We start from the raw sequence: 24,967 nt of genomic DNA, 5'->3' as shown, positions 1-24,967 counted from the left end.
TATCCTTACTTGATTTCCACACACATACACCTCCAGCAGCAGATGGCCATCAGGAGTGGCATCCTGGCTGAGTTTTTCCCCCTCCCTAATAAAGTGGTGCTGAGGCCATTGCCCCAGTTGAGACCAGTAACTCAATAGACTATGAAATCAAGGGTAGGCTCTTCCTAGTGTTTATGACTAAAATGCTCTACCAAGAAACTCAATGAGCCATTTGGGTAACCATAGGGGTTGAATGGCCTACTCCTGTTCCTATGTTAACAAAACATAGAAGATTAATTGGCTCAGCATGGTACAGAAAATAACACAGATAGTAAATGCCCAAGATTTATTTTTACTTCCAAGGTATTTTACAGTAACATACCTCAGTATGTAATCTCAACCCTTTTGTTTCAGAAGTCTGTTGATCTAGTTACACCAAGTCATTCATTCTACTTCTTTTACATGTATAAACAATACACAATAAGGAACAGTAAAATAAAATGGATACTAAGTAGAGGGAAAGAAAAAGAATATGAAATCTACTTCAAGTGATCTGGCTGGGGTAGCAGTGTCTCGTATCTCACTGTTTGACCTCCCTCCAGTCATGTACAATACTCTACCGTAATGTGTTCAAGTTCAAGCTTAAGAACATTTATGTATCCCTATGGTTAGCTATGAGGCAGTGCAAGCTGCTTACAGTGGGCTCATTGTTAAAGGATTCAATTTCAAATTGTTTTCTAAGCCTGTTATTTGATTACCTCCAGTCCAGGACCAGTCATCTGTTGATGTGTCTGCTATTCAGACATCTTGCGAAGAATGAACATGCCCAAAACCAGTAGCCACTGTGAGAATTGGTGGAGGGAAGAGTGATAAGATTTATTTTTAACAATAAACTGAGCTTATCACCGATCTACTGCTAGCACAGAGCTATGTAAAATGCAACACATCCCACTATGGTGGTAGACCCCAAAAATGTCAAAGATGAAATTCACTTTATAGCTGCTTTTCAATTGTGTGTTTTACATTGAATTTTTTTAATTGTTAAATTTAACTTTCTTGAAATGCTGTTAGCTCCCTAATAGTATCATAGAAATTTACGGCACAGGAGGCCATTCGGCCCATCGTGTCTGTACCGGCCGAAAAAGAGCTATCCAGCCTAATCCCACTCTCCAGCTCTTGGTCTGTAGCCCTGTAGGTTACGACACTTCAAGTGCATATCCAAGTAATTGTTTTGATGTCAGAGAAATGAATTATTATGGTGTCCTGAAGAAACTATTAATTTCCACGTACGTGGAATAAGTTTTTTAAATTCTTTTCTCACCAATTTTCTTTCCTCCCCATCTCTTCTAACGATGTCGTACAGTTCAACTAGCATTGGTATCTTGCCCAGCTGGCTGTTATTCAAGTGTGAACCTTGTTGGTGAATTTGATTGCGAGCACATCACAGCTGCGCCCAATCCTGTATACACATGCACACATCAGGTATGGGTTGCTGGATGGCAATCAGCTGCTTCTCTCCAGCAACCTCCACCCCCCCTGAGCTCACTATCTGCTCATGGGCTGTTGCAACCAATTGTAGCATTCCTTCCCCTACCCAGGCTGAGTTCAGCTAACTCAGCATAAATTGCCCCTCAAACCTGGGGCCTTCCTAATCAGCACGTCTCAGCTACTTGCTTTGTGGCCCAGCGGAGAGATCCCTTGGAATGACTTAAGTTCAAGTACAGGTATGGTATAAATTTGTCTTTTCAAAATATCAGAATATATCAGTCACAAATTAAGCAGAGTAAAATCAAATTCAATTTAAAACTTTACACAAAACTTTTATCCTACTAAAATAAACTATAAAGAATTGTAAAATGTAAATACAGAAGACTAGCTGACCTCTAACTTGATGCCTATCATTTGACTGACTATGATGTGTTTAGCCCTTATGTACATGTTCTTGTTAATTGGTAATAAAGTGCAGTATTAGTTTTGGAATATTTGGTGTGTGAACTTTGAATGCAGTATGAGCCACATTGGAACCAGATTTTAGTTATATGCTAGTAGAACAGACTGCTCGGACATTTGCTTAGTGCCACCTTCATATTTTACAGTGCAGGTTTCTCGTACAGTTTGCAAATTTAAAACTTTTTAAAAAACATTATGACACATATGGAAACATTATAATGGGATGTATTCTGAAAAATCTACAAAATCTGAAGTTGCTGAATGCTAACTTATATCTGCTTCATGCCATCGAATTAAAAACAATGAATAGGTATACTCAACAATGCATCAACCCTATCTTTTTGAAAAACAGACATTGATCTGTAAACAGTCAATACAGTAGAGTGAAACAATCCAAATTGGAGATTTCTCAGGACCTCTAGATATAAATGAGATAGGCTGTATATGTACTGCTGAAGATTAGAGACATTAATATCATATGGAATACATTCTGATAATGTGGTCACAAAAACATTACACAATTTAGCAACCTTTACTTTGCCCTAACTTAAAAATTTGAAACCACACTTTGTGTTCATTGAGAAATCCACATTGTTTATGATGGTGACAGATGTGCAGCTATGAATGAGGGGTGTGATAGTCTATAAATAACCCACATTACATAAGAACATAAGAAATAGGAGCAGGAGTGGGCCATTTGGCCCTTCGAGCCTGCTCCGCCATTCAATAACATCATGGCTGATCTTCTACCTCATCTCCACTTTCCTGCACTATCCCCATATCCCTTAATATTCAAAAATCTATCAATCTCTGATTGTTTGAGATAGGATATTATTGTATTGTGCTGACTGACAATCAACTCAATTTGGCAACTAAGCACATTTTTTGCATGATATATCAATGGATTAATGACCTATTTTATGTACATATGCATCATGTTGCAAATGACTGAGTAAATTATAGCTATTGTGTATTAACTTGCTTTGAAAACCTTACTGTAGCTTACTCTGAGATTTCTTTCATTTAAATATTAAAAAGTAACAAAAATACATCCAACTAAAGGCAGCCACTACCAGTCTACAGCAAAATACAAAAGTCGCTCCTAAAGCCATGACTTAACGAAGTCTGAGTGCAACATGACTGCATGCTTGGGTTTTATTTTCTTACTCTACTAGTCCTATTAAAATTGTATAGAAATTAAATATCCATTCAATGTAATACAACCTTATTGAGATAATTTGCGTTTTATATTTTCTGGGTAAATTCTGTGGCCATTGAGCTGGAGGAAGTCGGTGTTGAGGAAGGAAATGCTTTTTTCCCACTTTCCACACTAAAGGGGGAATTTTAACTCTCCCTGATCAGCAGGAAAAGAGCGCGACAGCAGTTAAAATGGAGCGGCTTCATTCCCAGCGATTTCCCATTTTAATGCCGCTGATTTTGACAGCGGATGAGGCTCTGGCTGGACTCTGGTGAACATGGGACCCTGATGGAATTTTAACCCTCTCCTGAGTGGGGCACCTGTCACAGCCGCTCCGTCAGATAAAGCTATTGGGAAGCCAGCGAGGCAACTGAGAGGTGCGAAAACTTTCCTTAGTGGGGCCAGGAGGAGCAGGAGTGCTCCACCAGGCCCTGCAAGGAATGTCTGGGCCTTTTCTGCCCCGGACTCCTCTTCCAGGTGCGAGACCTTCAGAACCCCCCCCCCACCCCAGCGACTGACTTTGCCGTCAGCAGCCTTCTCTTGGTGCTGGTGAACAATCTCCGGGCCACTCGCTCTTTGTCGCCCAGCTGCCGCTATCAGCTCAGAACAGACAAACAGCTGAGCGGCAGCATTCAAATGAGGCCCGGTAGTTAAAACATGCTGTTGCCCTCCAACTCAAGCTCCCGGGCGGGAATGCTATCCACTCCCACCGGGACTTAAAATCAGCCCTTGAGTGGCAGCAATATCGGGTCAGGCCAGATGTAGTAATACGCTCCCCAAGTATAACTTAACCACAACTTTAGAAAAGCAACTCCTATTGCATTAACGTTTCCACTTCCCACGGCAACCATTTTGTCTGTCGATTCACCCCTAACAAGGAGCTGGCTTGAAAATGCCCAGATTCATTTTGCAGAGAATCCCCCTTACAGGTGGCAGAGACATTACGCCATCAGTTAGGGCTGGAGTTGAAAGCAGGTCTTTGAGATAAAAGGACATTGTTAACTCACTGCACTATCCCATTGCTACTTGTATTTAAGTAAAATAAGGGCAACACCAGTGACTACTTACATCAATATATAATATCCATAAAAGGTTGTAATTAATACACTAGATTTTAGTAAAGCAATATGTGCAAAACTCTTCCATATATAGTTAAATACTGTAGGCACTACCCCTTTACCTGGTTATTAAAATAATAGGTCCTCTGAACATTCATTATTTCATCCTAAGCACAAAAGTTTTCTTTTATTCCCTTCTATAAAATAATATTGTACCAAGCTACTTCCAAACCCCTTTGTAAATCAGAATGCACAAAGTTCTCTGGCTTATTCCATTCTTTAGTTTGGATATTGAAATGTTAATGTTGATCTGAAATAAGCATCATCAGAAAGTAGTGCTGTTGCTTTCAATATAATCAAGGCTAGTTCTGGGAGAGTTGGGTTATACAGTCTATTCAATGTGGTTAGAGACCCATCTCCCCAAAATCACTATTGCTGAAAAAACAATTTCATAACCAATTTTTGCTGTTATTCTGGAACCTGCTTTTTTTTTATTAAAGTGCATGATGCATTTTCTAGGAGAGATTATCCCTGCCAAGTATTTTGCAAATGCAAGGCAAAGAACACATCAGTACTGTCTGCTGCTGAATGCTTTGTTCTCACCAATACAGAGCACATACTTTGAATCAATAATAAGGCTGGCATCGATCCCAGTTGGGAGTTAAATGTAGGACCGCACAATACAAAGCTCAACACCCAGGCAGGGAGTTGCAATTATCTGTTGCTAGGCTAGCCAATGCCTTCTCGAAGCTGCTCTCTGATTTGGCCCAATCAGCAGTGAGAATTACATCATTGTCTTGGGAGAAACAAAACACTTAGGTCAGATGTGGGCCACAACACACTGAGCAAAAATTGCAGAATCACCTTCAAAATGTAATTACTATGTATATGCATTTGATTCAAGTTTCAAATTAAATCCTCACCTATTAAAATAGGTCAGACGACAAGTATACAACAGCCCACAGTAAAGTATGAACTCAGATTTTAAAGAGCAATACGTAGGACTGCCAGGATTCCTAATAAATACGGAACTGGGACAAAAAGTAGCTGGAATGCATGTATTTTTATTTGTAAGGCAACAATGGATATGCAAAAGAAAACTAGCTAATTGCACACACCTCCCCCACCCCGACTGCTTACAAGCAGTCATTTTTATCAAAAAGAGCAGTCCTACGTATCATCTCCAATTTAATCTCAATTACACTTTCACATTTGAAATGTTCATGTCTTCTCTGTAAAATGCTCTGTTCAGATCTTTAAATTTAATTATAAAAAGGGCTGGTAGAGAAAATGAGTGCTTCATTATCAGTAGTTAAGGCGATGGGACTACGGTTCTTATTGGAATGTCAAGGAACCTGGAATGTCAAGATTTCATGACCAGCAAGAACAGCTTTGACTGTCGCCGGCATCAAACTGGAGGAATGGATACAGTTCACAATGGTCTGCACAGATTCTGTGCAAAAACACACCACTAAAACATAACTGGCTCCAAGCCAAGTGATTTAAACCGCATTTGTGATTGATCCGTCTATCTTAAAACGAGATGATGCAAAACCCAATAAAATGAACCTGGAATGTCAGCAACTACATCCCCATCCTTCATTCACATCTTTGCTGTTTAATTTGATGTTTTCGGTTGCTTTCTCAGTGAACATAGGCCCAGCGTGTCTCAGCATTAGCTCCGTGGCCATTTTTATAAAAGCTTCTTCCACGTTGCTAGAATCTTTGGCAGAAGTTTCTAATACAGACACCATATCATAGTGATCTGCAAGAGTTTGGGCTTCTTGGCATTGAACCTGTCGGACATCATTCTTATCGGACTTGTTACCTGCAACAGTAAACAGAAACTTAACATTCTGTTAAATCAATGTACACTAGTTTGTCCTATTGATGCAGCATATTCAGCCTCAAACTCATCAAAAACATAGACAATACACAGAAACAGGCCAACTAATCTGTATGAGCAAAAAGTCCTAATCACATTTATCTGCTCAGTTCCATATCCCTTTATCCTTCATCCACCTATTCAATCTAATCTTGACAGTTTCTGCCTCAACCACTAACCTTGGCAGTGAATTCCACAGCCTCATAAATCTCTGTAAAGAAGTTTCTCCTGCTGTCTGTTCTAAATCTCTGACATTTAATTTTGTACCTACGGCTCCTTGTTCTAAAGAAAGAACTTGCATTTCTATAGCACCTTTCACAGTACTGTGGGAGTGCTGTACTGTTGGCGGTGCCGTCTTTCAAGACATTAAACCGAGTCCCCGTCTACCCTCTAAGGTGGACGTAAAAGATCCCATGGCACTATTTTGAAGAAGAGCAGGAGAGTCCTGGCAAATATTTATCCCTCCAGCAACATCACTAAAACCGATTATCTGGTCATTATCACATTGCTGATTGTGGAACCTTGCTGTGTGCAAATTTGTCTGCCGCATTTCCTACATTACAACAGTGACTACACTTCAAAAAGTACTTTATTGGCTGTAAAGTGCTTTGGGGCATCCGGTGGTCATGAAAAACGCTATATAAATGTAAGTCTGTCTTTTCTAAATAGATAAGCTGGCATTGAAAGTTGGAAAATAGAAGGGTGGTCAAGTGAAGGAACTCCTGGCAAGAGGGAATCATTGAGCTCGAGTATAGAGTTAGATAGAGGTGAGGCCATGCAGGAATTTTCATTTTGCGGCTTTGAGAGCCGCTGGAGGTCAATGAGGACAGGAGTGATGGACGAGCAGGACACGTTGCAGGTTAGGAGACAGGCAAGAGTTTTGGATGAGCTGAAGTCTACGGAAGCTGGAGGATGGAAAGCCGGCCAAGGACAGTCATCAAGCCTGGTGCAGCTGGACTGAGGTAGTGGCAGAGCTGGGTGATGTTATGGAGGTGGAAGCAGGTAGTCTTTGTGATGGAGAGGATAAGAGATTGAAAACTCATCTCAGGGTTGAACAGGACACTGAGCTTGCAAACAGTCTGGCTCAGCCCGAAGCATTGGCCAGAGAGCGGACATGGTGAGGGTACGGAGCTTATGGCAGGGGCTAAAGACGATGGCTTTGGTTTCCCCAATGTTCAGCTGGAGGTAATTATGGCTCATCCAAGATTGGAAGTTGGTTATGCAGTCTGATAGCTGCACTTCTCTCAACCCGCCACTGCCCGTATGCTAAGTGTTAACAGCCTACATGTGGAAGCCGACCTCATGTTTGCAGACAATGTCGCCACAGGGCATCATGCAGATGAGGAAAAGAAGCCATTGCTAAAGATGTTCTGGTTCTGATCAAATCGGGTAACCACAAAGTTGCTTTAAAGTTTTTAACCAAAGAGTTGTATGATTAGTCAGCACTTTTCACTTTCCATTCCAGATACAGGAAGCAAATTACTGGAATCAGAACAGAAATAGTCAAGCTTTCTGTGGTCACCATTGTCTACAATACTAAAACAGTACAACAAATGTGTTGCTTACAGTTTGGCAAGTATCGTCACTACAACTTGGCAGCACGGTGGCATAGTGGTTAGCACTGTTGCCTCACAGCGCCAGGGACCCGGGTTCAAATCCGGCCTCAGGTGACTGTCTGTGTGGAGTTTGCACATTCTCCCCGTGTTTGCGTGGGTTTCCTCCGGGTGCTCCGGTTTCCTCCCACAGTCCAAAGATGTGCGGGTTAGGTTGATTGGCCATGATAAAAATTGACCCTTAGTGTTAGGGGGGATTAAATACGTGGGGTTACGGGGTTACGGGGATAGGGCTTGGGTGGGATGGCTGTCGGTGTAGGGACCGGGTGCTAGGGTTTGGATGATCAGCCATGATCGCGTTGAATGGCGGAGCAGGCTCGAAGGGCCGAATGGCCTACTCCTGCTCCTATCTTCTATGTTTCTAACTGTAAAGGGCCACACATACTCTGAAACTCACTCTTGGGACTATTGCTGTGTATCACATTTCAATATGGAAATAATCATTAGTGAAGATCAGTGTACTGTAATTATAATGGCATTTTAAAATGTAGTAAGCTACAATGGAATGAAAATATGGAATTACGTGGTGTACAAATGGGCCATCAATCTGAACTATATTAACATAAAACATACATTGGCACAACACTGAGCAACAACTTCATGTGTGCCTAGAAACCGTATAACTTTGCACATTAAACATGGCTTCATTCAGAAGTGGTTTTCATTTGGATTTATGTAGTCTGCATGCAGGTACAATTGAGGTAGGATTTCTACATTAAGTATTGATTCTTTATACAGTAACTGTACACAGAAAATTTTCATTTAAAACACAACCCTCTTCTGTTTATGAAAAAAAAGTAAATTTCAAGTTTACCAAGAAAACAAAATTCTTTTCCAAATGGTTGGATGAGTGAAGGGAGAAGCAGGGTACTCGAGGGATGAACTTTGATGGGTTGATGACCTTTTCTCATCCTTTACTTTTTCCAAGCTCTACCAGTGAGGCACTCAGCTCTGTAACTATTTCACCACTAGGAAATGCTATTTCTTTCACTCATGCAATGCTTTCTGGAAAGTATGGCCATTGGAATTTTTGTGACAATCCTTTGAATGATTTACTACATTAAAGACAACTTGTACTTTTATATAACGCTTTTAACGTAGTAAAACATCCCAAGGCCCACAGGAGTGTTATCAAACAAAATTTGACACTGAACCACATAAGGAGAAATTAGGGCAGGTGACCAAAAGCTTGGTCAAAGAGGTAGGTTTTAAGGAGCGTCTTAAAGGAGGAAAGAGAGGTCGCGAGGCGGAAAGGTTTAGGCAGGGAATTCCAGAGCTTAGGGCCTAGGCAACAGAAGGTTGGTTGAACGATTAAAATCGGGGATGCTCAAGAGGCCAGAATTAGAGGAGCGCAGATATCTCGGGGGGGGGAGTGGAGGGAATGGAGGAGATTACAGATATAGGGAGGGGCGAGGCCATGGAGGGATTTGAAAATAAGAATGAGAATTTTAAAAGACACTCTGCAAGTGTAAATTGTTGTTGGCTCAAGATCAGTAACTAGGATATAGAACCGTTCAAGATAACTTTTTGCTAAATAACTGAAATAGATTTTAAAATTATATCAACGAGCCAAGGTTCTGCATAAAATGTGACGTGATTATTCTGGTGTATTTAGCTTGATAACTCTGGTTGGTCATGCTCCTGGAGGTTGCATCATATGACCTCCCACCTCCAACCACCCTGCTCCCAGGCTCCCGCTATTGGTCACTCGACACGTCCAACCTCGCGGCGCATTGCCTTCCTACACCAATCGGAAAGTGAACAGGCTTTTCATTACCTGATTGACAGTCAAGAGTCATCCAAACAGCCTTTTTCCACCCCCATTGTCAATATTTTTATAACTAAAAACAGAAGTGTTCAAAGAATATGAAAAAGACCACCCAATTTTTTAAATACACCTATGATTTTTTTCCCTGGGTTGATCGCAAATGTCCAGAAGATCTATCTTTAATTCCTAGAAACTCCAGGACAATCCTCGAGGATTGGCAATCCTATGGTCTACTCCTTTTAATTCCTCTTATTTTGAATTTTGATCATTTAATTTTTTTTCAAGCACTAAATTTCCACGTTGCTGTTATTTATTTGCTTAATTTGAATTACTGGATAATTTGCATTTTTTAAGTACAAGAAATGGCTTTGAATGATCAGGAATAGACTGTAATACTACATCAACCGTCCTAGGATGCATTCCACAAGGGAAAATCCACCGCCTACTCAGGGTGATGCAATAATAAAGCAATTATTACAAGCTAGATTTCTCCACAACGTAACAGCATAAGATTAAGACAAGTTGGCAGAGGATTTTGTTTGTATGTAAGCAGTTAAAATTTGGCTGCAAAAATTTCACACCAATCAGACCATGGCAGAGGTCTGAACATTCTGTTTCATTTACAAACGGAATAGTCCTTTTGAGCAATTCTTAATACAATCTCACATCTTAAAGGTGTTGGGTGAACTTCTAAACAGAGTCTGAGGAGTACATTTTATTGGACTATAATAAATTGCACTTTTCTTTCTATGAACATAAATATGGTCATCTCGGTAAAGGGGGTATAGAAACTAATTAGTGGGGGGGGAGGTTTTAAGAGAGCGAAAAGTAAAAATGACAGCGGAGAAGGCAATAGAGCAAGGTAGCAGTGGGGGAATTAAAAACCAGAGCGTGTCAGGAAGGGACAGAATGTATAATGATAAAGGTAAAGTGGTAAAAGGGGTAAAAGCAGGAATAAATTGTCAGAAAACATATTTGAAAGTTCTTTATCTGAATGCACGCAGCATTCGTAACAAAATTGACGAGTTGACGGTACAAATAACTACACATGGGTATGATCTGGTGGCCATTACAGAAACATGGCTGCAAGTTAATCATGACTGGGAACTAAACATACAAGGGTATTTGACAATTAGGAAGGACAGACAGGAAGGAAAGGGAGGTGGGGTTGCTATGTTAATCAAGGATGGAATCACTGCAATAGTCAGAAATGATATTGGGTCAAAGGATCAGGATAGTGAAATAGTTTGGGTGGAGATAAGGAATAATAAGGGGAAAAAGTCACTAGTGGGCGTAGTCTATAGGCCTCCTAACAGTTGCAACTCTGTTGGTCGGAGTATAAATCAGGAAATAGTTGGGGCTTGTAATAAGGGAACAGCTATAATCATGGGGGATTTTAACTTTCATATTGACTGGACTAATCAAATTGGGCATGGCAGCCTTGAGGAAGAGTTCATTGAGTGTATTAGGGACGGGTTCCTTGAGCAGTATGTAACTGAACCAACCAGGGTGCAGGCAATCTTAGATCTGGTCCTGTGTAATGAGACAGGATTAATAAAAAATGTCCTAGTAAAGGATCCCCTTGGAATGAGTGACCATAATATGGTTGAATTCCAAATTCAGTTTGAGGATGAGAGAGTTGGATCTCAAACCAGCGTACTGAGCTTAAATAAAGGAGACTATGAAGGTATGAGAGTAGAATTGACTAAAGTGGACTGGGAAAACAGATTAAAGTGTAAAACGGTACAAGAGCAGTGGTCTACATTCAAGGAGATATTTCACATCTTTCAAGATAAATATATTCCACTGAGGAAAAAGGGGAATAAAAGAAAAGACAGCCATCCGTGGCTTAGTAAAGTAATAAAGGATAGTATCCGACTGAAAACAAGGGCATATAAAGTAGCCAAATCTAGTGGGAGGATAGAAGATTGGGAAGCATTTAAAAGCCAGCAAACAATAACTAAAAGATTAATTAAGAAAGGGAAGATAGATTATGAAAGTAAACTAGCAAAAAATATAAAAACAGATAGCAAGAGTTTCTACAGCTATATAAAAAGAAAAAGGGTGGCTAAAGTGAACGTTGGTCCCTTAGAGGATGGGACCGGGAAACTAGTGGTGGGGAACATGGAGATGGCAAAGACCCTGAACAAATAGTTTGTATCAGTCTTTACAGTAGAGGACACTAAAAATATCCCAACACTGGACAAACAGGGGGCAATGGGGGGGGGGGGGGGGGGGGGGGAGGAGCTAAACACGATTAAAATCACTAAGGAGATGGTACTCAGTAAAATAATGGGACTTAAGGCGGATAAATCCCCCGGACCTGATGGCCTACATCCTAGGGTCTTGAGAGAAGTGGCGGTAGGGATTGTGGATGCATTGGTGATTATTTTCCAGAACTCCCTGGACTCAGGAAAGGTCCCGGCAGATTGGAAAACTGCTAATGTAACACCCTTATTTAAGAAGGGAAGTAGACAAAAAGCTGGAAACTATAGACCAGTTAGCCTAACATCTGTGGTTGGCAAAATGTTGGAGTCCATTATTAAGGAAACAGTAACAGAGCATTTGGATAAACATAATTTAATAGGACAGAGTCAGCATGGTTTTATGAAAGGGAAGTCATGTTTGACAAATTTGCTCGAATTCTTTGAGGATGTAACACAGGGTGGATAAAGGGGAACCAGTGGATGTAGTGTATTTGGACTTCCAAAAGGCATTTGACAAGGTTCCACACAAAAGATTACTGATCAAGATAAGAAATCACAGGATTGGGGGTAATATACTGGCATGGGTGGAAGATTGGCTATCTAACAGAAAACAAAGAGTTGGGATAAATGGTTCATTCTCGGGCTGGCAATCAGTAACTAGTGGTGTTCCGCAGGGGTCAGTGCTGGGACCCCAACTCTTTACAATCTATATTAACGATTTGGAGGAAGGGACCGAGTGCAACATATCCAAGTTTGCTGACGATACAAAGATGGGAGGGAAAGCAGTGAGTGAGGAGGACATAAAAAACCTGCAAAAGGACATAGACAGGCTAAGTGAGTGGGCAGAGATTTGGCAGATGCAATATAATGTTGGAAAGTGTGAGGTTATGCACTTTGGCAGAAAAAATCAAAGAGCAAGTTATTATCTAAATGGAGAGAAACTGCAAAGTGCTACAGTACAAAGGGATCTGGGGGTCCTGGTGCATGAAACACAAAAAGTTAGTATGCAGGTGCAGCAGGTGATCAGGAAGGCCAATGGAATCTTGGCTTTTATTGTGAGGGGGATGGAGTATAAAAACAGAGAAGTCTTGCTGCAGTTATACAGGGTATTGGTGAGGCCACACCTGGAATACTGCGTGCAGTTTTGGTTTCCATATTTAAGAAAAGATATACTTGCTCTCGAGGCGGTTCAGAGAAGGTTCACTCGGTTGATTCCGGAGATGAGGGGGTTGACGTATGAGGAAAGGTTGAGTAGGTTGGGACTATACTCATTGGAGTTCAGAAGAATGAGAGGCGATCTTATCGAAACATATAAGATTGTGAGGGGGCTTGATTGGGTGGATGCGGTGAGGATGTTTCCACTGATGGGTGAGACTAGAACTAGGGGGCATAATCTAAGAATAAGGGGCTGCCCTTTCAAAACTAAGATGAGGAGAAACTTCTTCACTCAGAGGGTAGTAAATCTATGGAATTTGCTATCCCAGAGAGCTGCGGAAGCTGCAACATTAAATAAATTTAAAATGGAGATAGACAGTTTCCTAGCAGATAAGGGAATTAGGGGTTACGGGGAGAGGGCAGGGAAGTGGACGTGAGTCTAGATTCGGATCAGCCATGATCCTATTGAATGGCGGAGCAGGCCCGAGGGGCCGTATGGCCTACTCCTGCTCCTACTTCTTATGTTCTTATGAAAGACCGGGGGCTGTACATGCACAAGTCTTTGAAGGTGGCAGGACAAGTTGAGAAGGCTATTAAAAAGGAATGCGGGATCCTTGGCTTTATAAATAGAGGCATAGAGTATAAAAGCTACAATGTTATGCTAAATCTTTATAAACACTGGTTAGGCCCCAACTGGAGTATTGTGTCCAATTCTAAGCACCACACTCTAGGAAGCATGTCATGGCCTTAGAGAGGGTGCAAAGGAGATTTACTAGAACATATGAACTAGGAGCAGGAGCAGGCCATTAGGCCCCTCGAGCCTGCTCCGCCATTCAATAAGATCATGGCTGATCTTCTACCTCATCTCCACTTTCCCGCACTATCCCTATATCCCTTGATTCCCTTAATATCCAAAAAACTATCAACCTCTATCTTGAATATACTCAATGACTGAGCATCCACAGCCCTCTGGGGTAGAGAATTCCAAAGATTCACAACCCTTTGAGTGAAGATATTTCTCCTCATCTCAGTCCTAAATGGTGACCCCTTATTCAGAGACTGTGACCCCTGGTTCTAGACTCCCCAGCCAGGGGAAGCATCCTCCCAGCATCTACCCTGTCAAGCTCCTTAAGAATTTTATACATTTCAATGAGATCACCTCTCATTCTTCTAAACTGTAGGGAATATAGGCCAAGTCTACTCAATCTCTCCTCTTAGGACAATCCCCCCAACCCAGGAATCAGTCTAGTAAACCTTCGTTGTACTCCCTCTAAGGCAAGTCTAGGTAAGGAGACCAAAACTGTACACAGTGCTCCAGGTGTTTTCTCCCCAAGGCCCTATATAATTGCAGTAAGACTTCTTTACTCTTACACTCCAATCCTTTTGTAATAAAGGCTAACCTATTATTTGCTTTCCTAATTGCTTGTTAACTTTGTGATTTGTGTACAAGGACACCCAGGTCCCTCTGTCAATTTTAACAGCCAGCACTGATTAGCTTGCCATTTACTCACTTTTTGACCAAAAGGACCAGGAAGTGGCTGTCTGGCCGTCAGGAACCCGCGGGAATACAAGGTTCGGGGAGGCCCATGGTTTCTGACATGAATCTTGTCATTCATATGGAAATGACTTATGAAATTATACTGGGCGGCCTGCTGGTGGTGCTGTCCAGGGAGAGTATAAATACTCAGGCATGGGCCCAGCTTGCTCAGGACATTCTTTAACAGGAACTAGTGAAGGACACAACTAGATCTCCATGTTGAAAAAGTTGATTAAAGCCTTGTTTAATAAGTGCCTGGTAGTTTTCTTATGTCAGTTTCCTTGTGGAACTGGAGAAGCCCTCCTGCTTTACAAGGAACCGTACAATTTTTTGTTAAACTTTCCTGTGTCCTGTTCCTGACAGGTTTGATCTGGCAGGGAAGCTCCACTCAGGCCTCAGGCTAAAACAGCAGTCGGGTCCCGCTGGCATCGTCGGTCCCGATCTGCATATTTAAAAAGGACCCTGCCGGCTTCAAAACAGGGTTCTTAAATGTCTTTACGATAAAGCAATAAAATATATTTGCATTTAGCTCGAGCCACTAACCTCTTGCAATATAGTAAAAAAAAAAGACAATGCTCCTGAAATGGCCCCAATAAGAAAGCTGCATTGCATGTTTGGTGTCATGCAAAGTGATTTAAGCTTCACAGTGATACAAAAGTGAAGTCAAACCACCAACAGTTTGAGGTTTGGCAGCAGCTATGAAACCAGCTAAAGAAGATAGTCTCACATTGCTGCAGCTTCATATCAGTTGCAGTATAACTACACTTGGTGCAAACCAGTTTAATTTTAGGGTAAAAAATATCCCAGGCAGCCTGCTGGAACACCTTTTAAAATGTTTTTAATGTTAGCTCTTTTGGTTCTTCAATAACATTAAAAAAAATTCACTGCCTTTTGGATGCCAATCAGCAGAGTTCTGTGCAACTTCCACCTGATGTCCGTCACCCCCCACCCCCGCTCCCCCACCTCAGGTCAGGTCAAGAACTGGGTTGAGTAGGGGTTGCACCAAGCGTTAGCGCTCAAATGCTCAGTGTCATTGGACCACCTCAAGTAGCTTACAGCACAATTAGAGAATGGTAATTACACAACCTGGTGCTAAGAAATATTAGTAAAATGCTCCTTAAAATGTATTTCGATTGTTAGACTTTAATGTGTTTAAGGGACTCTGTATAAATGCTGGAGTGACATTGTGGACCGAAAGCAGGCTCTCTTGTAGACCATTTCATAGCCTTGTGATCACCAAAGAATTGTAATTGGACACGCATGGTCTTACTGGTAAAAATATTTCTACCTGCCTCACTGTGTAGCTGAATGAAATGTACCTTGGTTTAAAAACCATTTCCAGAAACTTGCCAAGACCACAAGTAGATATCTCGAAGTTCAGTTTTCTAGATTTCCATTTTACTTAGGAGCTATGGCTGTAATTTAAGTTAGATACTTACTAGTACCAAGTGGTATGCTAATGATTTAATAGCTAAACTCTACAAGGTGTCCCTGGGCAAGTCCATGCCACCGACTCCCCCCTTAAGTCTGTTCCATGGACTTGCAGTTCCCTAGACTCGAGGTGATTTGCCCTTCTAAGGCACAACGGCATTCTCCAGTGACCCAAATGGCCCGTGGTCTTCAGCTTCCACTGCAGCTAATCTGACTAGAGAAGGTAATCGATCTCCTCTGGGATTAGTAAAGATTTGGGGCCTTCAGGAGGCATCGAAGTGACTCGACTGGTGCAAATTCTGCTGAGGCCCTTTAGGAGCATAAATGGAGAAATATCCTGGGGAATCCCAGGAACTTCCTCCGCCATGCCCCCTTGGCGTAGGGGGTGCAGGCCGGAGATCTGATCACAGGCTCCCCTAACTGAAATTAAAAGGTAAGAACTAAACGGAGCAGAACCCCAGTATAGCTGGGTTCCGATCCATATTACAGGCCCTCCCGGGCACTTTACATCACTGATACTTTTTCACACCCCTCTCTCTCACACATACACACTTTATACTGTTGGTTGTGTACACGTGTAATGCTGTAGATACACTGCTAAAGTTTCTACACTTCTACAGTTCACTCTTTGTATCTCTGAAGGACGTTTTTCCCAAAACGAATTAAAATTGTCAACAAGAATGGAGATGAGAGAGTACCTGGAAGAGATTACAAGACCACCATCTAATCAAGAAACAAAGGGATTGTGATGGTGCTGAAACAACTGGCCATTTAATGAAGCAGTTCTGAAGATGTTGCTGCCGGAGGTCCTGCAAAGAAGGGTGGCTCCTTGTGGAGCTGAGTGAGGCTCAGTGGATGGAAGCGACTGAAAGGGTGAATGTAAATGTCAGGTGCCCACAGAACCTGGGGCAGGTCAAGAAGAAATGTGCTGGTCTCAGGCAGGTTGTTAAGGTAAGTGCTGCTGACATTTTGCCTCCTTTCAAAATGTTGCCGTATAACGTATCTGAATAGCACTTCATTGTAAACTTGTTACTGCGTCCCAGGGGGACATTTAACAGCACTCTGCCAACTGCTCGTGCACTGTCCAAATGCACAGGGCATGCCCATGTTTCTCTAGGGCACTCAGCAATGCTGGTAGGATAAGGTGTTTGTCCTGTGGCCCTTTAAATGAGGCAAATAACCACCACACACGCTGTTCATACCAGAACGCTGCGTGCTTCATGCTCACACATTCACATAGTGGGCACTGGGTCATCTTCTTTTGCATTGTTTATAGCAGTATATGTCCCTGTCTTTATGTGCTTCAGAAGGTTGCACATAACCAGCGGCAGCTGCTTCCATCTGCAGAAATGCGTGGGTACACTGGAGTTGTGACCTTTGACATCTAAGGAGGACAGCACGTTGGGAGATTTTGAGCATAGAGGAAATAGAGGAGGTTTGGGAGGGGGAGCTTGGTGGCCTCCTCGAGCTCGTGGCTAGTATTATCCTTTGCTTTTCATTTCTTATCTCCTTAATTCACTTGCTCATTCATTTCCACCCAGAAATCGGCAACGTAAGGCTGGACTATCCCGACCCACGTGTACAAAACAGCGTGTAGGCCTAGACAACCACTACAGCAATACCCATAGTGCCTGCGTTTGCAGAGCCATGTAAATGACCCAGTACAAGGAGGCACTGGATCACCTCCATCCCTAGAGTTAAGACAGCGACATCCAGCAGACATCCTCCTGATATACTCCTCTCACCAAGCAACACTTTCAGAAAGTAGACGACACACACTCATGCACTTTCAGAAAGGGGCAACATCGGAGTATTATTGCACCAAACACTGTAAGGGCAAAGTAAATGTATCACTGCTGCTGGCCTGATGCCTCATTTGAGAAGGGGCAAAACAAGAGAGTTATGGACTAGACAGACTAAATGCAGGAAGGATGTTCCCGATGGCCGGGGAGTCCAGAACCAGGGGTCACAGTCTAAGGATAAGGGGTAAGCCATTTAGGACAGAGATGAGGAGGAATTTCTTCACCCAGAGTGGTGAACCTGTGGAATTCTCTACCACAGAAGGTAGTTGAGGCCAATTCATTAAATATATTCAAGAAGGAGTTAGATATATTTCTTAAGGCTAAAGGGATCAAGGGACATGGGGAGAAGGCAGGGACCGGGTACTGAATTTGGATGATCAGCCATGATCTCATTGAATGGCGGAGCAGGCTCGAGGGGCCGAATGGCCTACTCCTGCTCCTATCTTCTATGTTTCTATGTAAATGCTGCGTTACTCATGGGCAATGCTGTGGCTATTGATGGCAATGTTTTTCTTTTCTGGCCAAGGTAGTGGGTATTCACATGCATGACTCTGTACCTATGCACTTTCACTTAAAACTTTCGGTGAGAAAACCTACCAATTAATAATTGCACAATGTTTGAACCGGCATACTTCTTCACATCTTCTATCCACCGTGGCACAGATTCGAAAGATCCCCTTTTGCTAATGTCATAAGCAATAATCGCACCATTAGCACTTCGATAATAACTCTGTGTAATTGTCCTAAATCGTTCTTGCCCAGCCGTGTCCCATATCTGCAACTGGAAGGCAATAGGAAAACACATGAACAATAATGAAAAAGAAGAAACATCACTGCTCAAAATGGGCTCTGTGGTTAGTTTGGGCACAGGGTGATATTCAGTCCCCTTTAAATTCTTCACATCTTGACAAAGGATGATGAAACACAGATGCAATAGTTGATTCTAGACTGAACTAATTGGTTTGCCATTATTACTGCATTTGCCTGGGTTATTTCACTTTTAGTACCTGTTTTTCACTCAAAACAGATGTTTCCAAATAATTATGGCTACTGATATGTCATATTGACATTTGTTATCAGAGCAAGTTTTTTATTACATATATACAGGATAATAGATACTTAAAAAAGTGTTACTGGAAGGGAGGATTCAGGTGATTTGAAACCATGAGAAAAAACTCAAGTTTTTATAAATATCATCCAAATTGTGAGACATACCACAATTTGTTAACACATGGTAATATTTTTTTACTTTGTAGAAATCTTACTGCATTGCATTGCTGTAACAGAAACCCTCAGCCATGCTTTTGTTACCGCCATACTTGACTATTCCAATGCTCTCTTGGTCGGCCTCCCATCTTCCACCCTCCATAAACTTGAGGTCATCCAAAACCCAGCTTCCTGTTTCTTTACCCATACCAAGTCTCGCTTCCCCATCACCCATATGCTTGCCAACCTCCATTGGCTCCCAGTCCACCAACGCCTTAATTTTAAAGTTCTATTCCTCATGTTGGGACTAGCTGAAGTGCTCTTGCAGAGAGCCGGCACGGGCTCGACAGGCTGAATGGTTACAGCATGGAAGAAGGCCATTCTATGATTCTATGTTTTCCTATGTTAAAGGCGCTATATAATTGCAAGTTGTATAACACAAATGCTTGACGCTGGATAGGTAACGGCAAACATTCAAAGATCGCATGGATGAACTACAGAATTTGTTCATCGCTGTTTGGCATAAAAATAAAACAAAAAAGGTGACTCAACCGTGGCTAACAAGGGAAATTAGGGATAGCATAAGATCCAAGGAGAGGACATATAAATTGGCCAGAAAAAGCAGTAAACCTGAGGATTGGGGGCAGTTTAGGATTCAACAAAGGAGGACAAAGGGATTAATTAAGAGGGGGAAAATAGAGTATGAGAGTAAGCTTTCAGGGAACATAAAAACTGACTGTAAAAGCTTTTATAGATATGTGAAGAGAAAAAGATTGGGGAAGTCAAGCGTAGGTCCCTTGCAGTCAGAATCAGGGGAATTTATAATGGGGAACAAAGAAATGGCTGACCAATTAAATACATACTTTGGTTCTGTCTTCACAGAGGACACAAATAGCCTCCCAGAGATGTCGGGAAACATAGGGTCTAAAGAGAGGGAGGAACTGAATGAAATCAGTATTTGTAGGGAACTGGTGTTAGGGAAATTGACGGGATTGAAGGCCAATAAATCCCCAGGGCTGGATAATCTACATCCTAGGGTACTTAAGGAAGTGGCCCTAGAAATAGTAGATGCATTGCTGGTCATCTTCCAAAATTCTATAGACTCTGGAACAGTTCCCATGGATTGGAGGGTAGCTAATGTTGCCCCACTGTTCAAAAAAGGTGGTAGAGAGAAAACGGGGAATTATAGACTGACATCAGTAGTGGGGAAAATGCTAGAGTCCATTATAAAAGATGTACTAGCAGAGCACTTGGAAAACAGTGACAGGATCGGACAAAGTCAACATGGATTTACAAAAGGTAAATCGTGCTTGACTAATCTACTGGAATTTTTTGAGGATGTAACTGGTAGAATAGATAAGGGAGAACCTGTGGATTTGGTGTATTTGGACTTTCAGAAGGCTTTCAATAAGGTCCTACATAAGAGATTAGCGTGTAAAGTTAAGGCACATGGGATTGGGGGCAAGGTACTAACTTGGATAGAGAACTGGTTGGCAGACAGGAAGACAAGAGTTGGAATAAACGGGTATTTTTCCGAGTGGCAGGCAGTGACTAGTGGGGTACTGCAGGGATCGGACCTAGGACCCCAGCTATTCACAATAGATATTAATGATCTAGACGAGGGAACTAGATGTAATATCTCCAAGTTTGCAGACGACACAAAGCTGGGTGGGCGTGTGTGCTGTGAGGAGGATGCCGAGAAACTCCAGTATGATTTGGACAGGTTAGGTGATTGGGCAGATGCATGGCAGATGCAGTATAATGTGGATAAATGCGAGGTTATCCACTTGGTGGCAAAAACAGGAAGGCAGATTATTATCTGAACGACAATAGATTGGGAGAAGGGGAAGTGCAACGAGACCTGGGTGTCCTTGTGCACCAGTCGCTGAAGGTAAGTGTGCAGGTGCAGCAGGCGGTTAAGAAGGCAAATGGTATGTTGGCCTTTGTAGCGAGAGGGTTTGAGTACAAGAACAAGGATGTCTTGCTGCATTTGTACAGGGCCTTGGTGAGACCATACCTTGAGTATTGTGTGCAGTTTTGGTCACCTTATCTGAGGAAGGATGTTCTTGCCATGGAGAGAGTGCAGCGAAGATTCACCAGACTGATACCTGGGATGGCAGGAATGACGTATGAGGAGAGACTGGGTCGATTGGGCTCATACTCGCTGGAGTTTAGAAGAATGAGAGGGGATCTCATTGAAACTTCTAAAATTCTAACAGGACTAGACAGACTAGGTGCAGGAAGGATGTTCTCGATGGCGGGGGAATCCAGAACCAGGGGTTACAGTCTAAAGATAAGGGGATGCCATTTAGGACAAAGATGAGGAGGAATTTCTTCACCCAGAGAGTAGTGAACCTGTGGAATTCTTTACCACAGAAGGCAGTTGAGGCCAATTCATTAAAGATATTCAAGAAGGAGTGAGATATATTTTTTAAGGCTAAAGGGATCAAGGGATATGGGGAGAAGGCAGGGACAGGGTACTGAGTTTGGATGATCAGCCATGATCTCATTGAATGGCGGAGCAGGCTCGAGGGGCCGAATGGCCTAGTCCTGCTCCTATCTTCTAGGTCATTAGGTGGGGAACTTGAAGGCATCAATAATTGAAAAGGTACTGCCAAGTCAGAGGTGGCTCAAGTGTCATAGCATGGGAGTTGACCTGACTGTCATTGTATTATGGCATATTAATTGAAATGATTAATGCCATGTGATTCACACTAGAGTATTATACACTTTGTTCTGAAGCCTGAGATGAACATTATACTGCATCTACATTCCAATTCAAACTAGAAAAGCACAATTGAATAGATTTTAAAATCTGATGTTATCTTTTTATATATATATATATTTAAAAATTAAGAGTTGCGTGAAGAGGTCTGGAAACATCACCTGTTCCCCTCTCAGACAGTGTTGTTGAACGTAATAACCACGGGTCTAAAACAAAATGCAATAAAAATGGCAAAACAATCTGCCAATCTGAAGAAATTTTTGGTCCATATATCTGTCCTCATATGTAAAATAAGTTTATTTTGAAAGCATCACAATGGACAGTTTATATTACCTAATCTGAATTATTTATGCAATAATAACCTGTGTACATTAACAATCTGAGTATGGAATTGACTGAATTTCACTTGCTTTTCTTTCCACCTCACACCTTGCTGCCAAATTGCTGCAGGTCTTTGAGGGAGAGCAGGTGAGCCCTTGCCAATGATTATCTAATATATATATTAATATATGTTGTTGATTGATTCCACACTAACACTTTAATATACACCTTACTCAATCAAAACACAATATTATGTGATGTGATAGATGGACAACTTCCTCTTTTCTGCTTGAGACATCAAAAATGTATCTGTTCTTGCCACTTTGGGTGTTTTACAGCACGATGAAACCACATGCTATTTCCTCTCTGGAGATAAGAGCTTAAAGTGGCACAAAGTAGTGAGAGAAGAAATTTACATACATACGAATTAGGAGCAGGAGTAGGCCACTCGGCCCTTCGAGCCTGCTCCACCATTCAATAACATCATGGTTGATCCGATTACTCCACATTCCCGCCTACCCCCGATAATTTTTCACCCCCTTGCTTACCAAGAATCTAACTACCTCTGCCTTAAAAATATTCAAAGACTCTGCTTCCACCACCCTCTGAGGAAGAGAGTTCCAAAGACTCACGACCCTCTGAGAAAAAATTTCTCTTCATCACTGTCTTAAATGGCCAACCCCTTATTTTTAAACAGTGAGCCCTAGTTCTAGATTCTCCCACAAGAGGAAACATCCTCTCCACATCCACCCTGTCCAGACCCCTCAAGATCTTATATGTTTCAATCAAGTCACCTCTTACTCTTCTAAACTCCAGCAGATACAAGCCTAGCCTGTCCAACCTTTCCTCATAAGACAACCTGCCCATTCCAGGTATTAGTCTAGTAAACCTTCTCTGAACGGCTTCCAATGCATTTACATCCTTCCTTAAATAAGGAGACCATTACTGTACACAGTGCTCCAGATGTGGTCTCACCAATGCCCTGTATAACTGAAGCATAACTTCCCTACTTTTGAATTCAATTCCCCTCGCAATAAACTATAACATTCTATTAGCTTTCCTAATTACTTGCTGTACCTGCATACTAACCTTTTGCGATTCATACACTAGGACACCCAGATCCCTCTGCATCTTAGAGCTCTGCAATCTCTCACCATTTAGATAATATGCTTTTTTTTATTCTTCCTGCCAAAATGGACAACTTCACATTTTCCCACAGTACACTCCATTTGCCAGATCTTTGCCCACTCACTTAAACTATCTATATCCCTTTGTAGCCTCTTTATGTCCTCTTCACAATTTACTTTCCTACCCATCTTTGTGTCATCAGCAAATTTAGCAACCATACTGTCGGCCCCTTCATCCAAGTCATTTATATAAATTGTAAAAAGCTGAGGCCCCAGCACTGATCCCTGTGGTATACCACTCGTTACATCTTGCCAATCAGGAAATGACCCATTTATGCCTACTCTCTGTTTCCTGTTAGGTAGCCAATCTTCTATCCATGCCAATATGTTACCCCCTACACCATGAGCTTTTATTTTCCGCAATAACCTTTGATGTGGCAGCTTATCAAATGCCTTCTGGAAATCTAAGTACAGCACATCCACCGGTTCCCCTTTATCCACAGCACGTTACTTCCTCAAAGAACTCCAATAAATTGGTTAAACATGATTTCCCTTGCACAAAACCATGTTGACTCTGCCTGATTACTTTGAACTTTTCAAAGTGTCCTGCTATAACATCTTTAATAATAGCTTCTAACATCTTCCCTGTGACAGATGTTAAGCTAACTGGCCTGTAGTTTCCTGCTTTCTGTCTCCCTCCCTTTTTGAATAAAGGAGTTACATTCACTATTTTCCAATCTAATGGAACCTTCCCCGAATCTAGGGAATTTTGGAAAATTAAAACCAACGCATCAACTATCTCACTAGCCACTTCTTTTAAGACCCTAGGATGAAGTCCATCAGGACCTGGGGACTTGAAATGTACTTTGCCAACACTTCCGTCAAAGTCCAATATGACTCATCCTTGACTGCCCGGTTTGCAACACGTTGTTACAATAATGCTGGATTTTAAAAATAGTCTATTTAACAAGCCAAGTTGCGTGTGTTGGTGCAACAATATATATTTAGAAAAAAGTGCAATTGGCTTCCTCCTGCCAGCTCGGGGCAACATTAAAATAATAATAATACAAAAACCCTGATCCAAGCCAGGATTGGAATATGGTTCAGGAATAACACTGTAATCCGGCAACTGGAAATGAACGGTCGGCGCTGGAACACTATCATCCGGCTCGAGCAAAAGAGGCTTCAAAATGAAAGCCTGGTTGAAAGGATAAAGTGGGTGTTGATGGGATTGTGCTGCGCACTTACCTTCACCCGCTTGCCTTGGATCTCCACCGTTTTCATGGTAAAGTCCACCCCGATCGTGCTGCCTTGTCTCTCCACGAAAATCCCCGACTTGAAGCGCTGGACGACGCAAGTTTTGCCAACGCCGGCGTCTCCGATCAGAACTATTTTGAACAGAAAGTCGTAAGACTCGTCCGGATCCACAGGCCCCGACATCATTTTGAAGATTTTTCTCCCCAAGTCACGGGCAGTTTCAATCGAAGGCTCTTGGGCTCATGAACGGCCGGCGCCAACTGATTCCCCACCTCCCCCAAAAAATAATTATTAAAAAATCCCCGCAAGCTTGGGGACATGACGTGGATGCGAAACCCCGGAACTGACAACGCGGAAGAAATGTGAGAGCGAGAGAGAGGAGCGATCGGCTGCAAGGCCCTCGCTGGCCGCCTGCCGCAGCGCCTGAGCGCAATAACATGCAACCGATAGGGCGCTTTCACACAGCTGGCCCCTGCGCGCCTTCAGGACCCATTGCCGAGCGCCAGCCGCACATTGCTGCCAATGCACAGCTTCAGCGTTCGGAATCGTGAACCCCTTTTCTTCTACATAACAAATAAGACTGATTTTAAAGATGCAGAAATTACACAGCAAAGTACAGACATTGAATAGGGAGCTTAAAACGCAATTGATTGCTCTGGGGTTGTTCTCCTCACAGCAGAGAAGGTTGAGAGGAGATTTGATAGAGGTGTTCAAAATCATGAGGGTGGTCTGGACAGAGTAAATAGAG

At 42.2% G+C, this 24,967-nt stretch overlaps 1 protein-coding gene across 1 annotated transcript; it reads right to left on the bottom strand.

Moving 5' to 3' along the window:
• Positions 1 to 311: 311 nt before the first annotated feature.
• On the bottom strand, positions 312 to 24,654 carry rab43 (RAB43, member RAS oncogene family). The gene is made up of 3 exons (XM_086001729.1): positions 24,211 to 24,654; positions 18,181 to 18,364; positions 312 to 6,013 (listed from the first exon to the last, which is right to left on the bottom strand). Exons 1-3 carry the CDS (start codon positions 24,403 to 24,405, stop codon positions 5,763 to 5,765), a joined length of 630 nt encoding a protein of 209 aa, XP_085857855.1. The 5' UTR covers positions 24,406 to 24,654; the 3' UTR covers positions 312 to 5,762.
• Between the last annotated feature and the right edge of the window lie 313 nt (positions 24,655 to 24,967).

Source organism: Somniosus microcephalus, chromosome 11, assembly GCF_052327205.1.
Source record: "Somniosus microcephalus isolate GS21.2 chromosome 11, FLI_Smic_1.0, whole genome shotgun sequence".
NCBI classification, from domain to species: Eukaryota; Metazoa; Chordata; class Chondrichthyes; order Squaliformes; family Somniosidae; genus Somniosus; species Somniosus microcephalus.
The sequence above is the reverse complement of the archived record's forward strand: the minus strand, read 5'-3'. Positions and strand labels throughout refer to the sequence as shown.